This window comes from Struthio camelus, chromosome 21 (assembly GCF_040807025.1).
Source record: "Struthio camelus isolate bStrCam1 chromosome 21, bStrCam1.hap1, whole genome shotgun sequence".
Classification (NCBI taxonomy): Eukaryota; Metazoa; Chordata; class Aves; order Struthioniformes; family Struthionidae; genus Struthio; species Struthio camelus.
In genome coordinates, this window is record NC_090962.1 from 5985534 (window position 1) to 6003142 (window position 17609).

The 17609-nt window shown below is 43.4% G+C and overlaps 2 protein-coding genes across 14 annotated transcripts in view; both read left to right on the forward strand.

Moving 5' to 3' along the window:
* Window positions 1-4997, forward strand: part of KIF1B (kinesin family member 1B) — a 99012-nt gene extending 94015 nt beyond the window's left edge. For all 12 annotated transcript variants that reach the window (XM_068915721.1, XM_068915723.1, XM_068915727.1 and 9 more), the window contains one exon: window positions 237-4997. In XM_068915721.1, the coding sequence (XP_068771822.1) occupies window positions 237-279 (43 nt within the window). In that variant the 3' untranslated portion in view covers window positions 280-4997. The remainder of the gene's footprint in view (window positions 1-236) is intronic.
* Window positions 4998-5273: 276 nt separating this feature from the next.
* PGD (phosphogluconate dehydrogenase) lies at window positions 5274-17205 on the forward strand. Of its 2 annotated transcripts, none has more exons than XM_068915732.1 (13): window positions 5274-5345; window positions 5879-5954; window positions 6362-6541; window positions 6680-6745; window positions 7521-7639; window positions 9057-9126; window positions 9467-9601; window positions 10239-10428; window positions 12989-13119; window positions 14014-14147; window positions 14490-14589; window positions 16226-16348; window positions 16913-17205. In XM_068915732.1, the coding sequence occupies exons 1-13, from the start codon at window positions 5338-5340 to the stop codon at window positions 17030-17032; spliced, it is 1452 nt and encodes a 483-aa protein (XP_068771833.1). In that variant the 5' UTR covers window positions 5274-5337; the 3' UTR covers window positions 17033-17205. The 2 variants fall into 2 exon arrangements, with proteins under 2 accessions (XP_068771833.1, XP_068771832.1); XM_068915731.1 differs by lacking the exon at window positions 5274-5345 and adding an exon at window positions 5546-5784.
* Window positions 17206-17609: the final 404 nt, after the last annotated feature.

Below are 17609 nucleotides of genomic sequence, written 5' to 3' on the forward strand. Positions count from 1 at the left end.
GCATACAAATATGCTACAGAGCCTAGAGATAGTTATAAGCAAGTAGGCAGATAGTCACAGAATTAATCTAGCTCTGAAGGATTTGAGAAGGTGGGTGAGCTAGATGGGCAATTATCTAGAACTATACAAAAGGGCAGAACAGAAGGTGGGCTAACTGCGGGGAGGGAAGAAAAATAAATTTCCAGAATTCAACAAATACTTTTTTTTTTTTTTTTTTTTACTTCTTTCTTGCACAGGTCAAAACTGGCTCGAAGACGCACGGGCCAGCTGAAGTACTGAGTCCATGTAACGTTCTCATCTGTTTCCCTGACTCGCCTTCTGATAGATAAAGTGTTACCTCTCATTTTCTCTTTGTGATTCTTGACAGTTTCTCTTGTATGTAATCCTGTGGCTTAACGTCCCCTACCTTCCCAACTCTTTCAGCACATTTTCTAGCTATTCTAACCCTACCTTTTTTCTTTTAACTTGTGCTGAGAACCCTACTAGTAGCATGTGGCCAAACAAAAAGGAAAAAAAAAAGAAAAAAAAAAAGAAAAAAGGAATTGAGTGATTATGCACGACTCTAAAAAGAAAAAAAAAGTTATTTATTTTTTGTTATAATTGTTTTCCCATTCCAACTGACCTTTCGGTGTCTGTCCCACTGTCCGTGTTGTCTGTCTAAAATGCTCTAGATTTTTCATTCAGTTTATGATTTGGCAGTCATCACTGGTTCCCTCAGTTGTAACGCCAGGGGAAGATTATTCCTTCTGTAGACATGACCCAGCCAGGAACTGCAATAGCTCCTCAGCCTTTCTGGATCCAGCCTCCGATTTAAACCCTGTTGAAAGCTGATATTGGATAAACCTATCTGGGCAGCTTGGATTTTGGACTGGTGCAAGTATTTGAGTTTCCAGGGTCGAGCAGGTGAGGGCATGACCTGAGAAAAGATAAGGAAACAAATCAAGAGGGTGTGGCTGGAGAGATCTGCCTTTGAACTCTTGCTGTGGCGGTGCAGATGAGCAGTGCCTGGCTCTGCCGTTCCCTGAGAACATGTACGCTCCTCTGCCTCAGAGCTCAGCTGAGCAGACAGAACTTGCGCTCCTGTGAGGAAAAATAAACGACATCACTTAAATATTTGGTATAATCCCTGAAGTTTGAGATGCTCAGCCTCATATTTGATGTGAATGGCGTTAAGCTGAAAAAAGCCAGCATTGTTGTTCCCTAGAGCGTGTTCAGGAGATGACCGCATGGGGGCAATAATTCCCTTTTCTGCTTTTAGTTTGGCTTCTGAGTTGCTGTAGCAGCAGTTCTCACTTCCCTCTCCTGGAAGAGATTTACAATTTTAACTGGCAGATTATGGAAGACTGCTCTGAGCAATGTATTTGGCATCTTTCTGAAAGGCTTGCTTTATGCATGCATCCCTTATCTGTAAGATTCAGATGACATCCAGTCTGTCCCTGGCAAAGCATCCTCTCCCTAGAAAATACTTTCTAAACCTAGCACTTGCGGTATTCTCCAGGCACCAATAGAAAGCTTTCACTTCTCCTTGGAATAACTGTTGAACATCTCCTATCTCCTTGCTGCAATGTTCCTCAACTAAAAACCCTTAATTACTTTTAACTCTCAGAGATGGTTCTTCCTGGAGGACAGATCAAGTGGACTCCAGTCCTGGTCAGTGGGGTGTAATAACTGGCTTTTTGGAGATCAGTTAGGTGATGTGTTAGTTCTTGGCCTACAATGCAAGTTCTCCCTGTGGGCAGAGCTTTGATCCTTGCCCCAAGAAAGGGACGCAGAATGAGTTCCCTTCTGAGAAGTAAATTCATCTCTCTCAGATTTTCAGGGAGGTTGGGATTTTTTGGTTTAACTGTTTCAGACTGCTGTGCTATACTTTTCTGACTTAGCTTGGGCACTGATAGGGCTAGCTGTGATCCTGGGGAACGTACAGGGGTTTCATCCTAAGGTTCCTGCCTCTCAGGGTGGAAGTAGAAGGGGTTTGTTCCATTGTTACAGTAGGCACGTTCAGGAAAAAATCGTTTTGTGACACCAGCTCAGGAAGGTTATTGTCATTCAGATCATTCATCACCGAGTCATGCCATGCATTGGAATTTCTGTGGCCAGAAGCGCGCGTGGGACTGTCAGCAGTTGAGCAATTTTTTTTTTAGCTTTATGGTTTTTTTTGCTTCTGCAGTAAAGTGCAGTGCACAATGGCAGCTCCTAAAAGCATGATTGGAAAAGGGGCAGGGAGATGGAGTCTGACACTTGCTAGGACATATCTTTATATATTTCAAGATAGTACTCCAGCTGAACTGTATACTCATCCTGTCTCCTGTGGTCCTCAGGCTTGCTTCAGAACTGGAACTCAGAGTGAGGGAGCGTCCTGGGGACCCAAGAGCGTAATATGGAAAATTATTTTCTTTTCTCTAGCTGCGTCTTGTTTAAATTGTGTGACTTGATATAGTGATGATGTTTCTTTGTAATGGACGATATGCACTTCAAGTGTACGTGCAAATAAGACGGCTGGTGCTGAAAGAGGGCTCCCCAAACTGGAGCTGAGCAGATGTCAAGTTGTATTAAGAATGAATTAGGTTAATTTTAAGCACTAAGTTGTTGCTGCCACCACCACTGTTTGTAATAAAGGTGGAACCAGTCTGAGGAGAAGAGGAGGGGTAGCAATTCAGGTGGTATGTGATGCACTGAGAACGTTTTTGTTTTTATCTCTCTTTTTTTTTTCTTTTTTAACTAGAACAAAACTAGTTTAAGTCTTTGCTTTGGATAAGCCAGAAAATGAACTAAGGGGATATAGGTATTGCACGGAAACGTGATTAAGGAACTCTTCCTTTGAAAGCAGGAAGAGACAGATGCTTACTTTTTACAGAGCTGGAAATGTACAGCAGCGTTGCATAAATGTTATCCTTATATCTAAGGACTCCAAGCAGCTTCAGACGGCTTGATGTATATGGATAACAGGTTGTCAAAAGAGCAAAATTCTATTTTTAAGCATCGGTATGTCTTAACACCTCATAATCTGTGACAAAATAGATTCTTGTCCTGTGGAGTTCAAATGGGCATTACTGTTTTCAGGTCTGATATCAAAGTATGCCGTTACAGAGATTTTCAACGGTTAGTGAAGCCTCGTTTGAGATAGCAGTTTCCCTACTCCTTCAAATTGGAGTGAAAGACAATTCAAGTTTTAATTAAAAAAAAAAAAAATCAAGAGAGTGGATTTCAGCTCACTTTAAAGCTTTTTTTTGATCTAGCCCAACAATTTACAAATTTCTGTTTTGAAACAGACCAAGAAGGGAAAGATGTGCCAAGATGCCTTCTCTTGAGATTTAAAAACCCACTTTTGGTTACCTACGACGTGCATGGGAGGTCCTAGAGTCAGACAGCTCTCAGGACCCAGCCACTAGGCATCGTGCGGTGGGCCTGCCAACCCGCTGAGCATAAGCGCTAGTGGTAAACTCGACTTGGTAGTTCTTGGAGAGACTTGGGAGTGAAACTGTGCTGTAGTTCTGGGTTTTTATGTTCTTCAGTAAAGGGAAGGGGAAAAAAAATCTTTAGGTCCTGTGGAAACCATGCCATTGGTGTTGGAGCTTCTTGAATATTTTAAAACTAAACTATACTAAACCTCCTATACTGTATTTTAGGAATGCACTTTAAGTACTTTGTATTTTGCTAGAAAATTCCTATATTCTGGAACGCAGAAGGGGAAGGGAATAGTATTTCCAAACCACTGAGAAAGTTGTTTTGTTTTGTTTTTTGGCCAGTGTCTAACAGTCCTTATGACTAAATCGCAAGGTATTTCAAAGCAAAGACTTTACTTTTTGCTGCTTGTTATCTAATTTACAGGGATTTAAGTTTATGTAATGTATTGTATATTTATACATCTGTAATTAATCGCACATTAGAAAGAGGATTAGCTTGGGAATAAGACCCATTGGTACTCTGCAATCAACTAATACTGCCTATGCATACGCCTCTTTCTGGTACTCTTACACAGCCTTAGTTTGTGTTAGTTTGTATTGTGGTGGTGTTTTTTTTGTTGAAGATGCAGTTAACGTGCTGCTCAAAGGAAGGATACTAATGCTGCTCTGGGACGGTGTGCTGAATGTATTTTAAAATGGGTCTCTAACATGTGCGTTGCATCTCTCCATTGTGGTTTACGACCCCAATATGTGGTCTGAACTGTACTGTATGTAGCAGGAATGTATTAATTTTGTGCTTCCTTGTTAAAAACATCAGCCGTTCGAAGAACAGGATTGAGATATTTTGTTCAGAAGGCCATTTATGCGTTCTAAGTATTTGAAATCAACACTAGTCCAACGCTAACCGGATGGTTGTGTCCAGTGTCAATCGGAACAGTTTTTAAATTAACACGAGTAGCCGCGTATTCAGAAAACTGAGGGTATGTTGCCAAATTAGTGGCCCGATCCTGAGCAGTACTGAACTACCTCTTGCTCGCATTGAAACCAAGGACTAGAAGCAGAGGGAGTCTTGGATGATCGGCACTTCCCAGGATCAGTGCTTAATTTTCCACTCTGCTTGTTCACACTTCATGTGCAGTTGATTAACGTTCTTGACTTTGGACAGTAGACATGCTGTTGCACTGAACTACATACTCTTTTTTTTTTTTTTTTTTTAAGTTGTGGTCCCCATTTCCCCCTTCAACCTCTCTGTACACAAGCTATACAAGGTATACGCTGTATAAGTGGCCTTCTTGAACAAATCTCTTTGCAAACTGACTTCATCCCAGCGAAGGAGTGCATCAGCAACACTGTACATTAATTTCAGATTTTCATTTTCATATTTTATTTTGTAAATATATCTGATGTTTGGAGCTTCAGTATACAAAATGTAAATATAGTTCATGTATTTGTACTAATTCTGATCCATTTGCTGTATAGCCTTAGGTGTGCGATGCAGACATTATCTAACCGTGTATGGTAACCTTGCACCACTGAATTGTTAGTGAACGAGGTGAAACAATAAAGGTACAACCAGTGCATTAGCAGCTCTAACCTGTGCCCCTTTTCTTGGCGTTTACTTACTAGCTTCTTCTCTCGATTACTTCTCTTCAAGCTTGATGCCTTTGAAAACGAGCGTGTCCCGACTCCCCCGCGGAGGGCTGCGAGCTCGTCTCAAGCCTTCTTTGCGCCCTGTCCCGCCCGCCGCGGCCCCTTTAAGGGGAGAGGGGCGGGGCGCCGGAACCATCGGGCCATGGGCGGGGGGCGGGGCTCCGCGGAAGAGCCAATGGGCGCGCGGCCCTGTCCCGCCCCGGGCGGGCGCGCGGCCCGGCCCTCCGCGCCGCCGCCGCCATCGCCGTTCCCGGCCCTCCGCGCCGCCGCCGCCGCCGCCGCCATGGCCCAGTGAGTGCGGGGCTCTGCGCCGCCGGGCCGCTGCCCTCGGGGCCCCGCTGCCCTCGGCCGGGCCTCGGCCCGGGGCGGGGCGGGGCGGGGGGCGCGCCCTGCGCAACGGGAGAAGCCGTTAGAGACCGTTACCGGGGGGCGGGAGCGCGTGAGGAGAGGGGCCGCGGCGGGAAGGCGGCAGCGGCTCAGCGACCCGGGCTCGTTCCTGAGGCGAGGAGCAGCGAGGCGCGGCCCCCCGGCGGGACGCGTCGGGTTTGGCTCCGTCGGCTGGCTCGGCCCCCGCGCCCGAGGCCGTCCGCCGTGCCGGCATGCTGTACGCTGGTCTCCGTTCCCGACGGGCTGGGATCCGCCAGGGTCTCCTGCCCCTGCCGGCTTATGGGGCCGCTTCAGGGCACGTGCCGCTGCGTTTGTCAGACGAGGGAGGCTGGCCTAGCAGTTGGTGAGGTCGGGAGTGCCTGACAGAGGGTATGGATGCTAGTGCCGCATCACTGCTAACGAGTGCTACCTGGCGTTTTTCTGCTTCCGCTTTCCAGAGCTGATATTGCTTTGATTGGACTGGCCGTGATGGGTCAAAACCTGATTTTGAACATGAACGACCATGGTTTTGTGGTAAGTGAAAAAGAAAACATTGTTCGGAAGGGCTGATTCTCTACCACCCCGGAGCGGAGCTGAGTGTTTTGGTTTTTTCCCCTTGTGATGGTCTAATGGGTAGTGTTTCCTCCTTGTAATTGTAACCTCTGCTCTTTATCCAAGTTTTCAAAGAAAACTTGATGCGTTAGTTATGTATTAGCATGCGCTTTCCCTTAAATTTACTTTGGACTTAGCTATTAACTAGGTTCCCAAAACATTCGCAAAGACATGCAGGCGGCTGCGGGTTTGTCCCTGCTCTATGCCTTTAGAGAAGAGGGAAGTAGGAGACCATATGGCGTGGAACCTTGCTCTTCTAATTCCTAGTCTGAGCTAAAGTAACGGTTCTCTTGGCAGCTTTTTTTTAACATCTTTCCTCGCTCCCTCAGGTTTGTGCTTTTAACAGGACAGTTTCCAAAGTGGATGACTTTCTGGCCAATGAGGCCAAGGGAACCAAAGTGATTGGTGCTCACAGCCTGGAGGAGATGGTCTCTGAGCTAAAGAAGCCCCGTCGCATCATTTTGCTGGTGAAGGCTGGAAGTGCAGTGGATGACTTCATCAATAAACTGGTAAGGCAAATGTTCTTTCTGCTTGTGATTTCTCACTGGCTCTTGGAGAATTTTGCTCTCTGGAAGTTCTCAGTTGCTTGTCAATAATGAATTTTTGAATGTGTGGAGAAAACCAAAACACTGATTTATTTTTGGCAGGTGCCTTTGTTGGAGACTGGAGATATCATAATTGATGGTGGGAATTCTGAATACAGAGATACCACGGTAAGCCTAGTACTGTTTATGTCAAAAGTAGAGGGATAAGGGTGTTCCCTTCCTGTGATCTTCCTCTCTGATCACCAGAATAGTCAGCCAATAAGATATCTCCCCTCTCCTCAGGGAAAGCCAGACTGAGTTACCCCTGCAAAACTATATCATACCGTCTATTAAAAAATACCGTAGTTAAGGACAGTTCCATAAGCATGCTTTTTACAGGAGTTGTCCTGATAGCTGAAGCTGCTTTTACTGGCAGCTTTTGAAGAGTGAAGGCCCCATCGAAATTTCTTGTTTCAGGGATATTTGAAAACTTAAGGATGTTTATAGAATTGATCTTGTCTAATAGGAAGGTCCTAGAACATGAGTTTCTGAGTAGTATGGACAGTATTCCATTTGTTGTTATATCTTGTTCATACGTGACCACAGGATAATCCAGTGAGATGCAACTCTACCTTGGACCTAATCTGCCTCCCCCACTTTCACCTTGCATGTGTCACCTGACACTAAATTCTGAGCCTTTTCCAGCCTCAGCACTGCACTCTTCTGTCTGGTGCTTACAAGGGCTTTGTTCTCTCACTGCATCTCTTTTGCAAGGGCCTATGTCAAAGCAGGGGGAAGTTTCCTAATGTTCGCGTTGCGGCGGTACAAACTTTCTCCAAGGTTGTCTGTTACTGTTCCAAAGCAGAACTGGATACCTAATTTTAAGTCTAAAAATTAAGACCTGGCTCGGGCATTAAAAAAATATATATATATGTGTATAATGCTGCTCTGCTCTTTGTTCCAGAGGCGTTGCAAGGAACTGAAGGAAAAGGGCATCTTGTTTGTTGGAAGTGGTGTTAGCGGTGGAGAGGAGGGTGCAAGATACGGGCCTTCACTCATGCCAGGAGGAGCCAAAGAAGCCTGGTAAGCATGAGTTAGTGTATTCTTCTTCAGGCTCATTTGCAGCAATAGTCTGCTGTTTGTGTTGAGAGCTGAGGGAGGAATGAAGGGCAGGGGTGGGGAAAGAACACGATATGTCACTATCTCACTTCCTCAAGGCTCAAGATTTCTCAACCTAGCTGAGGTCACAGGCCAGTGCTGGGTTTTCGTGATGGACAAAACTTACTCCGTTTTCTCATGCAGGAATATACAGGCAAAAGCAGTGCCTGCAGAAATCTGAAGGCAGACGCATGCGGAAGGGGAGAAAAGAATTTTGCCTAAATAAAAAAGTGTTATTTCTTGATTATGATTTTTCCTTTGGGATCCAATGAACTTGGAAAGTTGTTAGCCATAAAACAGGCAGCAACAAATGTCCCTGCAGTGACATGCATATCAAAGGAGGCTGTGCCTCTTGGAAAGCACACATTTTTTTGCAGGTCTCTGCCTTGCTCTCCTGCTGTTTCGTGCCTGTTACTGAAAAGAACTGTACATCAATTTCCATATGACACTTTTATCCCTGATTGCCTGTTTTCTCTGTAAATGTAGAAAGAAGTATTTTTTCTCCAGGCCTTACCTGAGCTTTAGAAATATTAAGTCCCTGTCCCTTTGCATCAGCGTTTCATCCCAAAATCAGTCTCTTCAAACTTGACGGTACAAAGCTGGCAACAACAGTAACAGTAATCTCTGCAGTGTCTGATCTTCTTTTTGCCTTAAACTGCTCCATGAAGACAGGTTCTGTTTGCCACCCTTACCTGAACTTTGTCCTTCTCTTTCACTGCACCTGCATCCCATGTGCTGCCCATGCTCTTTTCCCAGTGGTAGCTCTCACTTGCTCCAGACTTGGCATTCTGTAATGCTATCATGTTGGTTTAGCAATTTACTGCGCGGGAGGGGGCTTGGCAATTACTAAAGCTCCTAAATTACTGCGATAATACAAATAACTATAGTCTGCCTTGCGTTCTTAGAGTTCCTTCCTCCCTCTCCTCCTCCAGATCACTTTCGTGTTGTAGCTATAGAGCAGGACAGGGTTTTGCTTCAGCTCTGGCACTGATCTTCTCTGAATGTGAACTTCTATCGTAACCTGCCTCAGTTTTCCTGTCTATAAAAAGGAGAAGATAACATTTAGGCAGCTTTAGATACATCAAGGTGGTCTGCACTGTGCTGTAAGGAGGCGGCATGGACTGTCCCCGTTTCTTGCAGACAGTGTTTAGCTCTGGCAAAACCGCACTTGTGGTTTGACTTGTTATTTGCTGTGTGGTGTGGTGTTGTCAGCCTGCCAGCATGCCCTCACCCCGTCTTGCCTGTTGGCAAGTTACAGTAGAACGCATCATACTGATGGATTTTCTTTTGCTGTATTTATGTTCTTTGCCTTCCTGCTGAGCTGTACCATTTCTCCCCACAGGCCCCACATCAAGACAATATTTCAAAGCATTGCTGCTAAAGTGGGAAGTGGGGAACCTTGTTGTGACTGGGTAAATATTGATTTGATACTGACCTTTGCTTGTGGTTAGATCCATGCTTAGGTAGCTTGGTTGCTGACCTTAATAAGACCAGACACTTTTGTGGGTTGATTTTCTGGCTGGCTGCATTCAATTCAGATTGACCATCTCTGATAACTTATCCAATACAAGGGAAGGGTGAAGTTTGACTGGATGGTGGAGGCTAAGCGGATCTGTGATAGATGCACAGCGTTTTCAGTTAGTACTGGGCTTATAAAGTGTTCTTAGGTGGAAGAAAGCTATAGGCAGGTATTAAACACGGGCAGTGATGGCAGCACTGTTGCTGATGGTATTTTTTGATGTTTCTTGACAGGTAGGAGATGAGGGCGCTGGTCACTTTGTGAAGATGGTGCACAACGGGATTGAGTATGGAGACATGCAGCTGATCTGTGAGGCCTACCACCTGATGAAGGATGTAGTGGGCATGGAGCATGATGAGATGTCAAAGGTGATCTGTCGTTTTTAGCATCTTTTCTCCCTGAGCCGTGGTGGCTGCCCTACAGCGTGATGAAAGTAGCTGGGCTTGGGTAAAGCTAGTGTATGTGCATGAAGGAAGTTTGTCTGCCATGCTTTCTGCCAGGGTCAGGCACACAATATTCATGAGCTTAAAATGAGGTAAGAAGCAGCAGGCGCTTACACCTGAACATTGATAGAAGTTGTCTAAATTCTTCAGTTCTGCAGTTGATTTCTTTCCAGGAAGCAACCTCTTGTGCAGAAATATGAATTGACTTGGCCTGAAAAAAAGCTAATAAAAGACTGAGCATTGTAATCAAGCAGGTAATTCTTGCAAAGACTTGGTTGAAGCAAGTCAATAAGTGTGATGTATCTTGGAATGATATGAAAGGACAGTACTGCTTCCAGCCTGCAAGGCCTAAGGTGATAAGCAAAGGATAGGCAAAAGTCTGGGTTGTGCTCCTTCTGGTTCAGGGCTTCTGAGCAATGGTCTTTCAGAGGTGCTGAAATCATTGATAGATGTGGCAGGGCATCAAGAACCATTAGCTGAGATAGAATGACCCCTTTCTGTCTGCTGATTTACTGATATATAGATCTGTGTCTGTATATTTACTTTTTTTTTTTCCCATCAGGTATTTCAGGAATGGAATAAGACAGAATTGGACTCTTTCCTGATTGAAATCACAGCCAATATTCTCAAATTCAGAGATACTGATGGCAAATACCTCCTCCCAAAGATCAAGGACAGTGCAGGGCAAAAAGGCACAGGAAAGTGGACAGCCATTTCAGCCCTGGAATATGGAGTCCCTGTCACACTCATAGGTAACTGGTTCTTTGATCTGGCTTCATCTTTGCTACCTGCATGCTTTTTGTCGCACCAATGAGCCTGGTGATGCACAATAATCCCCGAGATGAGCCCACGCTAGGGCTTGGCCCACAGAAGAGGCTGTTCCAGATGTAGGCTTTGAGAACCATTACTGTTTTTCTTCTCCGGACTTGTTTTTACCTTGTTTTTCAAGTGTTGGTAGTGCTGTTACTATACCTTTGTCCATGTTATCTTTCCAGTTCTGGTGAGGATTTAGTGCCAGGTGAATGTAAGAGAAGTATCATGATAGATTTATGCAACATCCCTCTCAGTAATCCTCTACCTTATCTGCTCCTCCAAATCCCGTTATATCCTTGAGAAAAAGTTAAAAAAAATTTTTTTTTAATTAAAACCTTGTTGCTTGGCCCCCACTTGATAAGTTATTAGACTTTTCTGAAGGCATAAGACTTTTTCCAGATACCTACCTAAGTATTTCCTTCCTCTCCTGTCTCTGTGTTTCATTATAACTCAGCTAACCTGGAGTTAGCCTGGTTAGACAAGGACACAAGGGCTGGACCATGTTACGGACTGAGGAGCACAGACAGCTATATTTGACAGCAGTGGCAGGGTTCTAGCCTGTGATGGTGGCTGCTGTCTGTTTTTTTTCCATGACAGTTGTTTGTGGTGTTTCTTTATACAGGGTGGACAGGTGCTGGTTTTCGTTTTGTAGTTCACAAGGCCTCTAATCCAAAGCCGTACTTAAGATATTGGGAAAGTGTGTGGCACTTACTTTGGATGATATCTCTAAAGCGTGTGAGAATTTACCTACTCACACACGTGCCTAACAGTATAGCTACCCACCTTTTTATCTAACCTGGCTTCTGAGTGGAGTTACGACATAGGACTTACAGTACATCCGCAACACACTGAGAGTGCTGCTCCTACCACAGGCCCAATGTAGACGTTCCCTTTGAGTAAATGAAACGGCTCAACAGGTTCTTTGTTCTCAGATTGGCTTCATTTTACTTGTTTTCTCTACCTTTTTCCCTTGCCTGGATGGTGAAGCCCTGTTGTATTAGAAGATAAGGTAAACTGTATTCAGTAGGCTAAAGAGAGTAACTGTAGTGATAGCGATCAGAGAAATGTGGCTGCATTGCAACAGCAGATTTTTACGAAACAAGTTCCTCTGTAAATGGTTTTAGTATTCTACCACAGCTGTCATCTTTTACTTCTAGGCGTGAAAGTTTTTCACTTGTGCTGTTCATATTCCCTTGTTTGGGGTTTTTCCAAAGATTAGGGGTGGAGAAGACACTCCCTGATTAGTCCTCTGCAGTGTTGGGTAGCGTTGTTAGGTAATGAAGAGTTGATAGGGAAGTATATGTGCAACAGCTCTTGTGCAAACACGGCCCTTCTTAGGGCAGTTGCTCTGTGTATGTGGTTTTATTGCATAAGCATGACTTGCAGACTTCTCCCTGTCAAAGCAGAATCATACTACCTCTACTCCTTCCTGATTCCCTCCCCCACCTTCTTCTGTCTCCCCCCAGTGCAGAAGGACGCTTTTGCAGAAATGGAGAGGAGGAACCAGTTCTGATTGTAATTCAATATGCTAATCCTACTGCAGCGAGGATCCAGAATCCTGTGAAAATATAACTCATTCAATGATTTAGGGGTTTTTTGGTAGTTCACAGTGCACTTAAAAGGAGAAAGAAAAGTTGAGTAAGAAGACTATAATAAACTTAACTGCTTTTCTTCTATCGGACCTGGGAAGGAAATGTTTTCTTCATTTAACAACAGTGCCATCTTCAATTGCAAACATGTGCAACTTAAAACAGCATGATTAGGAGTTGACTATGCCAGATCAAGAGATTAGAGTCCTGCCTTTCTCTTTATGAGCTGAAGATACAGCTTGTCTATTTATTAGCCCTGACAAATGCAGTTCAGTAAGCTGCGTAAGGATGTTCCAGAGCTTTCTTGTGGGCTTCTGAATGATCGTTTATGGGCCTACTAGATTTGTAAGATTTATATCCTCTTTTAGATTAACTTACTTGTTCGAATCTGCCTCTTTGCTTTTGATTTGAGTCTGTTATTGTGTGTGTGTGTGTGTTCTTTTGTAAGCACATCTAGTTAATGTGAATTGGCATTTATGCAACTGCTCTTTATCTTCAAAAGCATGATACAGGAATTAGTAAAGTCTTCAAACCTTGTCTATCCCTAGATTGCAGTACAGCACTATATTTTATAGATAGAGAGAAAGATTAAGTAACTTCTTAAAACTAAAAGCAGGTGAAGAAGGTTCCTAAGGATAAGTTGTCATGTGGATGCCTTGTGGCTTTTTTTTTTTCCAACAGTTGAAAGCTTTATCAGTCAACATATACATTGGCTGGCAATATGGTCCCTCAGTAATGCTTCTGAAGTTATTCATTTGTACACCTTTCTTCCCATGTGACTCCATTTGGCTATGAGCTGTTTATCACTCACTGGCTCTGTCACTGTGTGCATAGGGACAAGCGTCTCAGATAGACTTTAACAGTCACGTTGGTCTTGCTAATTGTCTGCCCTTCTCTGTCCTACATAAAGGTGAAGCTGTGTTTGCACGTTGCCTGTCTTCCCTCAAGGATGAGAGAATACAGGCCAGTAAGTTATTGGATGGGCCTAAAATGACTCAATTCAGTGGGAACAAAAAGGCCTTTCTGGAGGACATACGCAAGGTTTGTCATAGTGCTTGCGCTTGCCGGAGTGCTGTATTAGAGTTGCAGATCAAAGCAGGTTTTGGATGCTGTAAACCCTGGCAGGGCATAACTCTGAGGAGCTCTTGTGTTTCATGACAGTTGGTTCCTGCTTTTCATCGCCCCATAGTGCATTGTCCAGTGGTGTCTGCACAGCAGAATGTGACCAGTTCCTTTACTGACAATAGAAAATCCTGAAAGAATTCAAGTCTAACATGTGGGAAGTGACAACTAGCTGGGATGCAGAGTTCATAATTCCTGCACAGCAGCTCACTCTTTCCCCCTCAATGTTCCTGCCATTGGAGTGAGGATGATATCTCTTGATCTCTTTCTGCTGAGTCAAAACTTTCCAACAATTGGAAAGGATATTTAGCTCCTCAGATAGTATTTGCACTTTAGTAATATATCCTAACTATTGGGGAAGGGGAAGTGGCCAGTAAAAGGCTTTGGAAGTGGAAGTAAACTCTTCCTTTGTGTCCCTTTCATAGATATCTGCATAAGCAGGGTAGTATTAGTCTTATGTCACCGAATCCTGACTAAAAAGCAAGTTGGATTAGGTTATTCATTGACATTTAGGTATTAGTTTGGTAACTATTAACGCAAGAGAGAATATATGAGCTTTTTTTTTTTTTTCCCCTTCTGAAGTTCACCATCAGAATTTCAGGGGAAAGAAATCTGTCATGTACTGTTCTTGATCCATTGCCTGCGTTGCAGAGAGAAAAAGTATCGTTCAGTAAGTGATATTTATCCACCAAAGAGGTGAAACGTGCTACTCAACTCAGCCCTGATGAGATACAGACTAAACAGAGCATGCAGACTGTGAACTTTCTTGTTCAACTTTGTGCGCCTTCACTAAATTTGAATTTGTTTTTCTAGGCCCTGTATGCTTCCAAGATTATCTCATATGCCCAAGGTTTCATGCTGCTCAGACAAGCAGCCAAAGAGTTTGGATGGACGCTCAATTATGGTGGAATTGCACTGATGTGGAGGGGAGGCTGCATCATTAGAAGGTAATTGGGACAAGGAGTGCTGATGGGAAGCAGAGGCAGTGTAGTTTATGCAGTGCTAGACTAACAAGCCTAGAGATTGTCTTGGAAAATCCTTGGAGTTAATCTGCTGATAAGATACTGACAGACTGTTTCTGTAGTCAGCACTGAAGATTACCAGATGAAGCCAATTTCCTGGTGGCTTAGCTACTTCAGATTTTCTTTCATCTTTGTTTTGTTTGCATCTTTCCTGATGTTTGCAATCTGAGTCTGGCTGAGTCAAATCTTGGCACTGTCATTTTTGGATTCTGGGCCATTGCTGAAAGCTATGAAATCTGATTCCCGGTTTGTGTATGTTCTGCGTAGTGTGTTCCTGGGAAAAATCAAAGATGCTTTTGATCGAAACCCCAAGCTCCAGAATTTGCTGTTGGATGATTTCTTTAAGACAGCTGTTGAAAACTGTCAGGTGAGTTTCCAAGGAAGGAAGAGCATAAAAGAAAGAGTTTACGGTCTGGACTCCTTCAGCTTCTTTCCCAGGAGTTCCTGTCGCAAATGTATTTAGACTGAAGAACGAAAAGGCAGAGAGAACATCTTTGAAACCTATTTGTACAGCCTCCTTAATCCCAAAGATCTCTAATCCCTAAGCTCTTTGGGACTTTGTATGTGTATCTGTACACACATAATGTATGGGTCTAGGAATTAATCATCTGTGGCTTAAAGGTACCCTTCTTGAGTAGAACACACCTGTCTTGCATGAGTAGGACAGGAATGAAACCATGTAGTTGGAGCTAATTGAAATTGCACGAGGTTACTGTAGTGAGGTAGGCTATACTGAGGTCCAAATTACAGTTTTGCCAGGTGCCAGAGTTAGTGATCTGTCCTTGAAAAAATGCCTACAAATGTGTCTTGCCACTGTTTCATCAGAAAGTTGGAGAATGTTAGTTCTAAATAAAGGAATAAAGGAGTTTTGCATCTCTGAAGCGCTACCTTATAAATCAGCATCCAGATGCATCAAGCAGTGAACTGAGATCCTGCTGGACTTACGACTTGGAGTGGATAATGCTTTATGAAAAATAAATTATTCTCTAGATATGCTATTACATCTCGGATGTAACTAGTGTGCCTCATTGTAACGTTACGAGGTATATTTGTACTGTCAATGTAAAGGTAATGCACGGGCAAAATACATGAACATACGGTCCGTGCCATGTCACATTACTTCTCTTTGATACTAGCAGAGCTGTCGTTAGAAACTTAAAGGTTTTCATTTTACTATTACAGAACAGTCTTAAGTAGGAGTATAGCAATTTAGAAGAACCACAATGTCAGGAAAACATGTCTAGCCTGTGTGAAAATTCTCATCGCTGCACCTGTCTTGTGCTTGCTGTGCACTTGGATTTCAGTAGTACAGAATATAAAGCTCTGCTCTGTTACCATTGTTTGCAGTAGCACCAAACTAACAGTGTCCCAGAACCCCCTTTCACTAGACTTAGGTCTGTCCAAACAATGTCCTGATTTGGGCAGGAGAGGAGAGGCAGAACTAAAAACGGATTATCCGACCAACAAAGAAGTCATATTTTACTGTTCCTAATTCTTTTTACTGAAGCTGAATGTTCAGTGCAAATTACTAAATCAGATGTGAAGTTGAAACGAGGATTATCCACGTCTATTTCAAGTAATGTGCGGGCCTCTTATGCCTTTGGGCGATCTTTGTGCTGGGCGTAATTATATGTACTGAATTAAATGTACCTCACTGTTTGCTCAGTATTCTCCCTGCTGTGTCCTCACTTTTGGGATGCATTGCTGATATTTATGTGAAGGAGCAGCATCCTTGCCTGAGGTTGTGGTTTAATTGTACGTGAAGTGTATGTCTGTACTTTGTGTTCTATCTGCTAACTCCATTTTACTGGATAGATGCTTATTTTGGATCAATCATTTCTATATAAAATCAGGAATCTCTTGCTGCGCATTGGCTCAAACTTGCCCGTTAGCTTTTATACAATGTGAGATAGCACCTGCTTTTAGACTGGAATAGTCCATATGCCTGCACGTGGCTCTGAGGAAACTGCAATTAGTTTCCTTTTTTTTTTTTCCTCTTCCAGGACTCCTGGCGACGTGTAATCAGTACTGGAGTCCAAATCGGTATCCCTATGCCCTGCTTCACTACGGCACTTTCTTTTTATGATGGCTATAGACATGAGATGCTACCAGCTAACCTGATTCAGGTAGGTGCCTGAGATAGCGCAGATCTTCTGGAAACTGAATGATCACCGTGATGTTATTTAAATACTAATCTAAAGTCAGTGATTCAGGTATGTCCTACTCACTCCTCCATCGTTAAAATAAAGATACAGATTGCCAAATGGAATTCTGTTGAACCTGAAAGTGAAGTCAATAAAATACCTTGAGATGTCTGGACAAAGAGTACCAGGGTTATTGGTGTGACAGTGCCCAGCATCTGTTAGCATTCTGTCTGTGAACCACGGGTAATGATACTGAGTTTTCTGTAAAGCATTTTGATCCTAGGTCTTTGGATGTACGTCAGTGCTTGTCTTTTAGATTAGTAACTAGCAGAAGTGAATACACTTAAGTCTTTCTACTGAGCTCTTACTAACTAGATATTAATAAATGTTTCATTGCATTGTTTTCGCTAATAATAAGAGAATAAGTTTGAATGTATAATACTGGAGCCAGATCTTACTTCTATATTCATATAGCGGAGTCTCAGTATGTGCAACTTCTAGTGCTTGTATGCGACTGTGATATTCCTGTGTGTGTTCTTATTCTAGGCTCAGCGTGATTACTTTGGTGCGCATACATATGAATTATTATCGAAGCCAGGCGTATTTATCCATACTAACTGGACAGGTCACGGAGGAAGCGTGTCCTCTTCTGCCTACAATGTCTAATGGAAGCATTTCCTCTTGAAGCCAAGATACTGTAGATCTCGGATAGCCCTCCTCGGACCCCCCCTTTTTAATGTACTGTATTACAAGCTGTGTCTGGGCACTTTTGTAATAACTTGTGGGTATATGTCATATATATCATATAAAAAAGCAAAATAAACTTCCGTTTAAATGTATTGCGGCATTTTTATTTCTCCTGTTGGTGGCCAAAACTGTCTAAAAACGTCCTTGTGCAGCAGTCTTTCATAGAATGCATTTTAATATGGTAATATTTGTTATTGTGTTATAGCGCATAAGCTCATAGGGATCAAGACAGAGAGGACTGCGTTTCAATAGCGGCTAAAGCGGAGATTGGCAGACAGTCAGCATAATATCGCCGCACAAGATTCCAGGCAGGTAAAGGGCTTGTGTTATGTTGTTAATTTATTTGTAACAGGAGGTAGCTTGCTTCCTAAAGTTTAATCCCTGGGCGTGCGCACGGTCTGTCACACTGTGAGCTCTCTGTTTTCCCTGAAAAGCTGAAGGGTGGGATGGATCACAGAGAAACTGAAACGCGGATCCAGGCTGTGAAGATATTTCA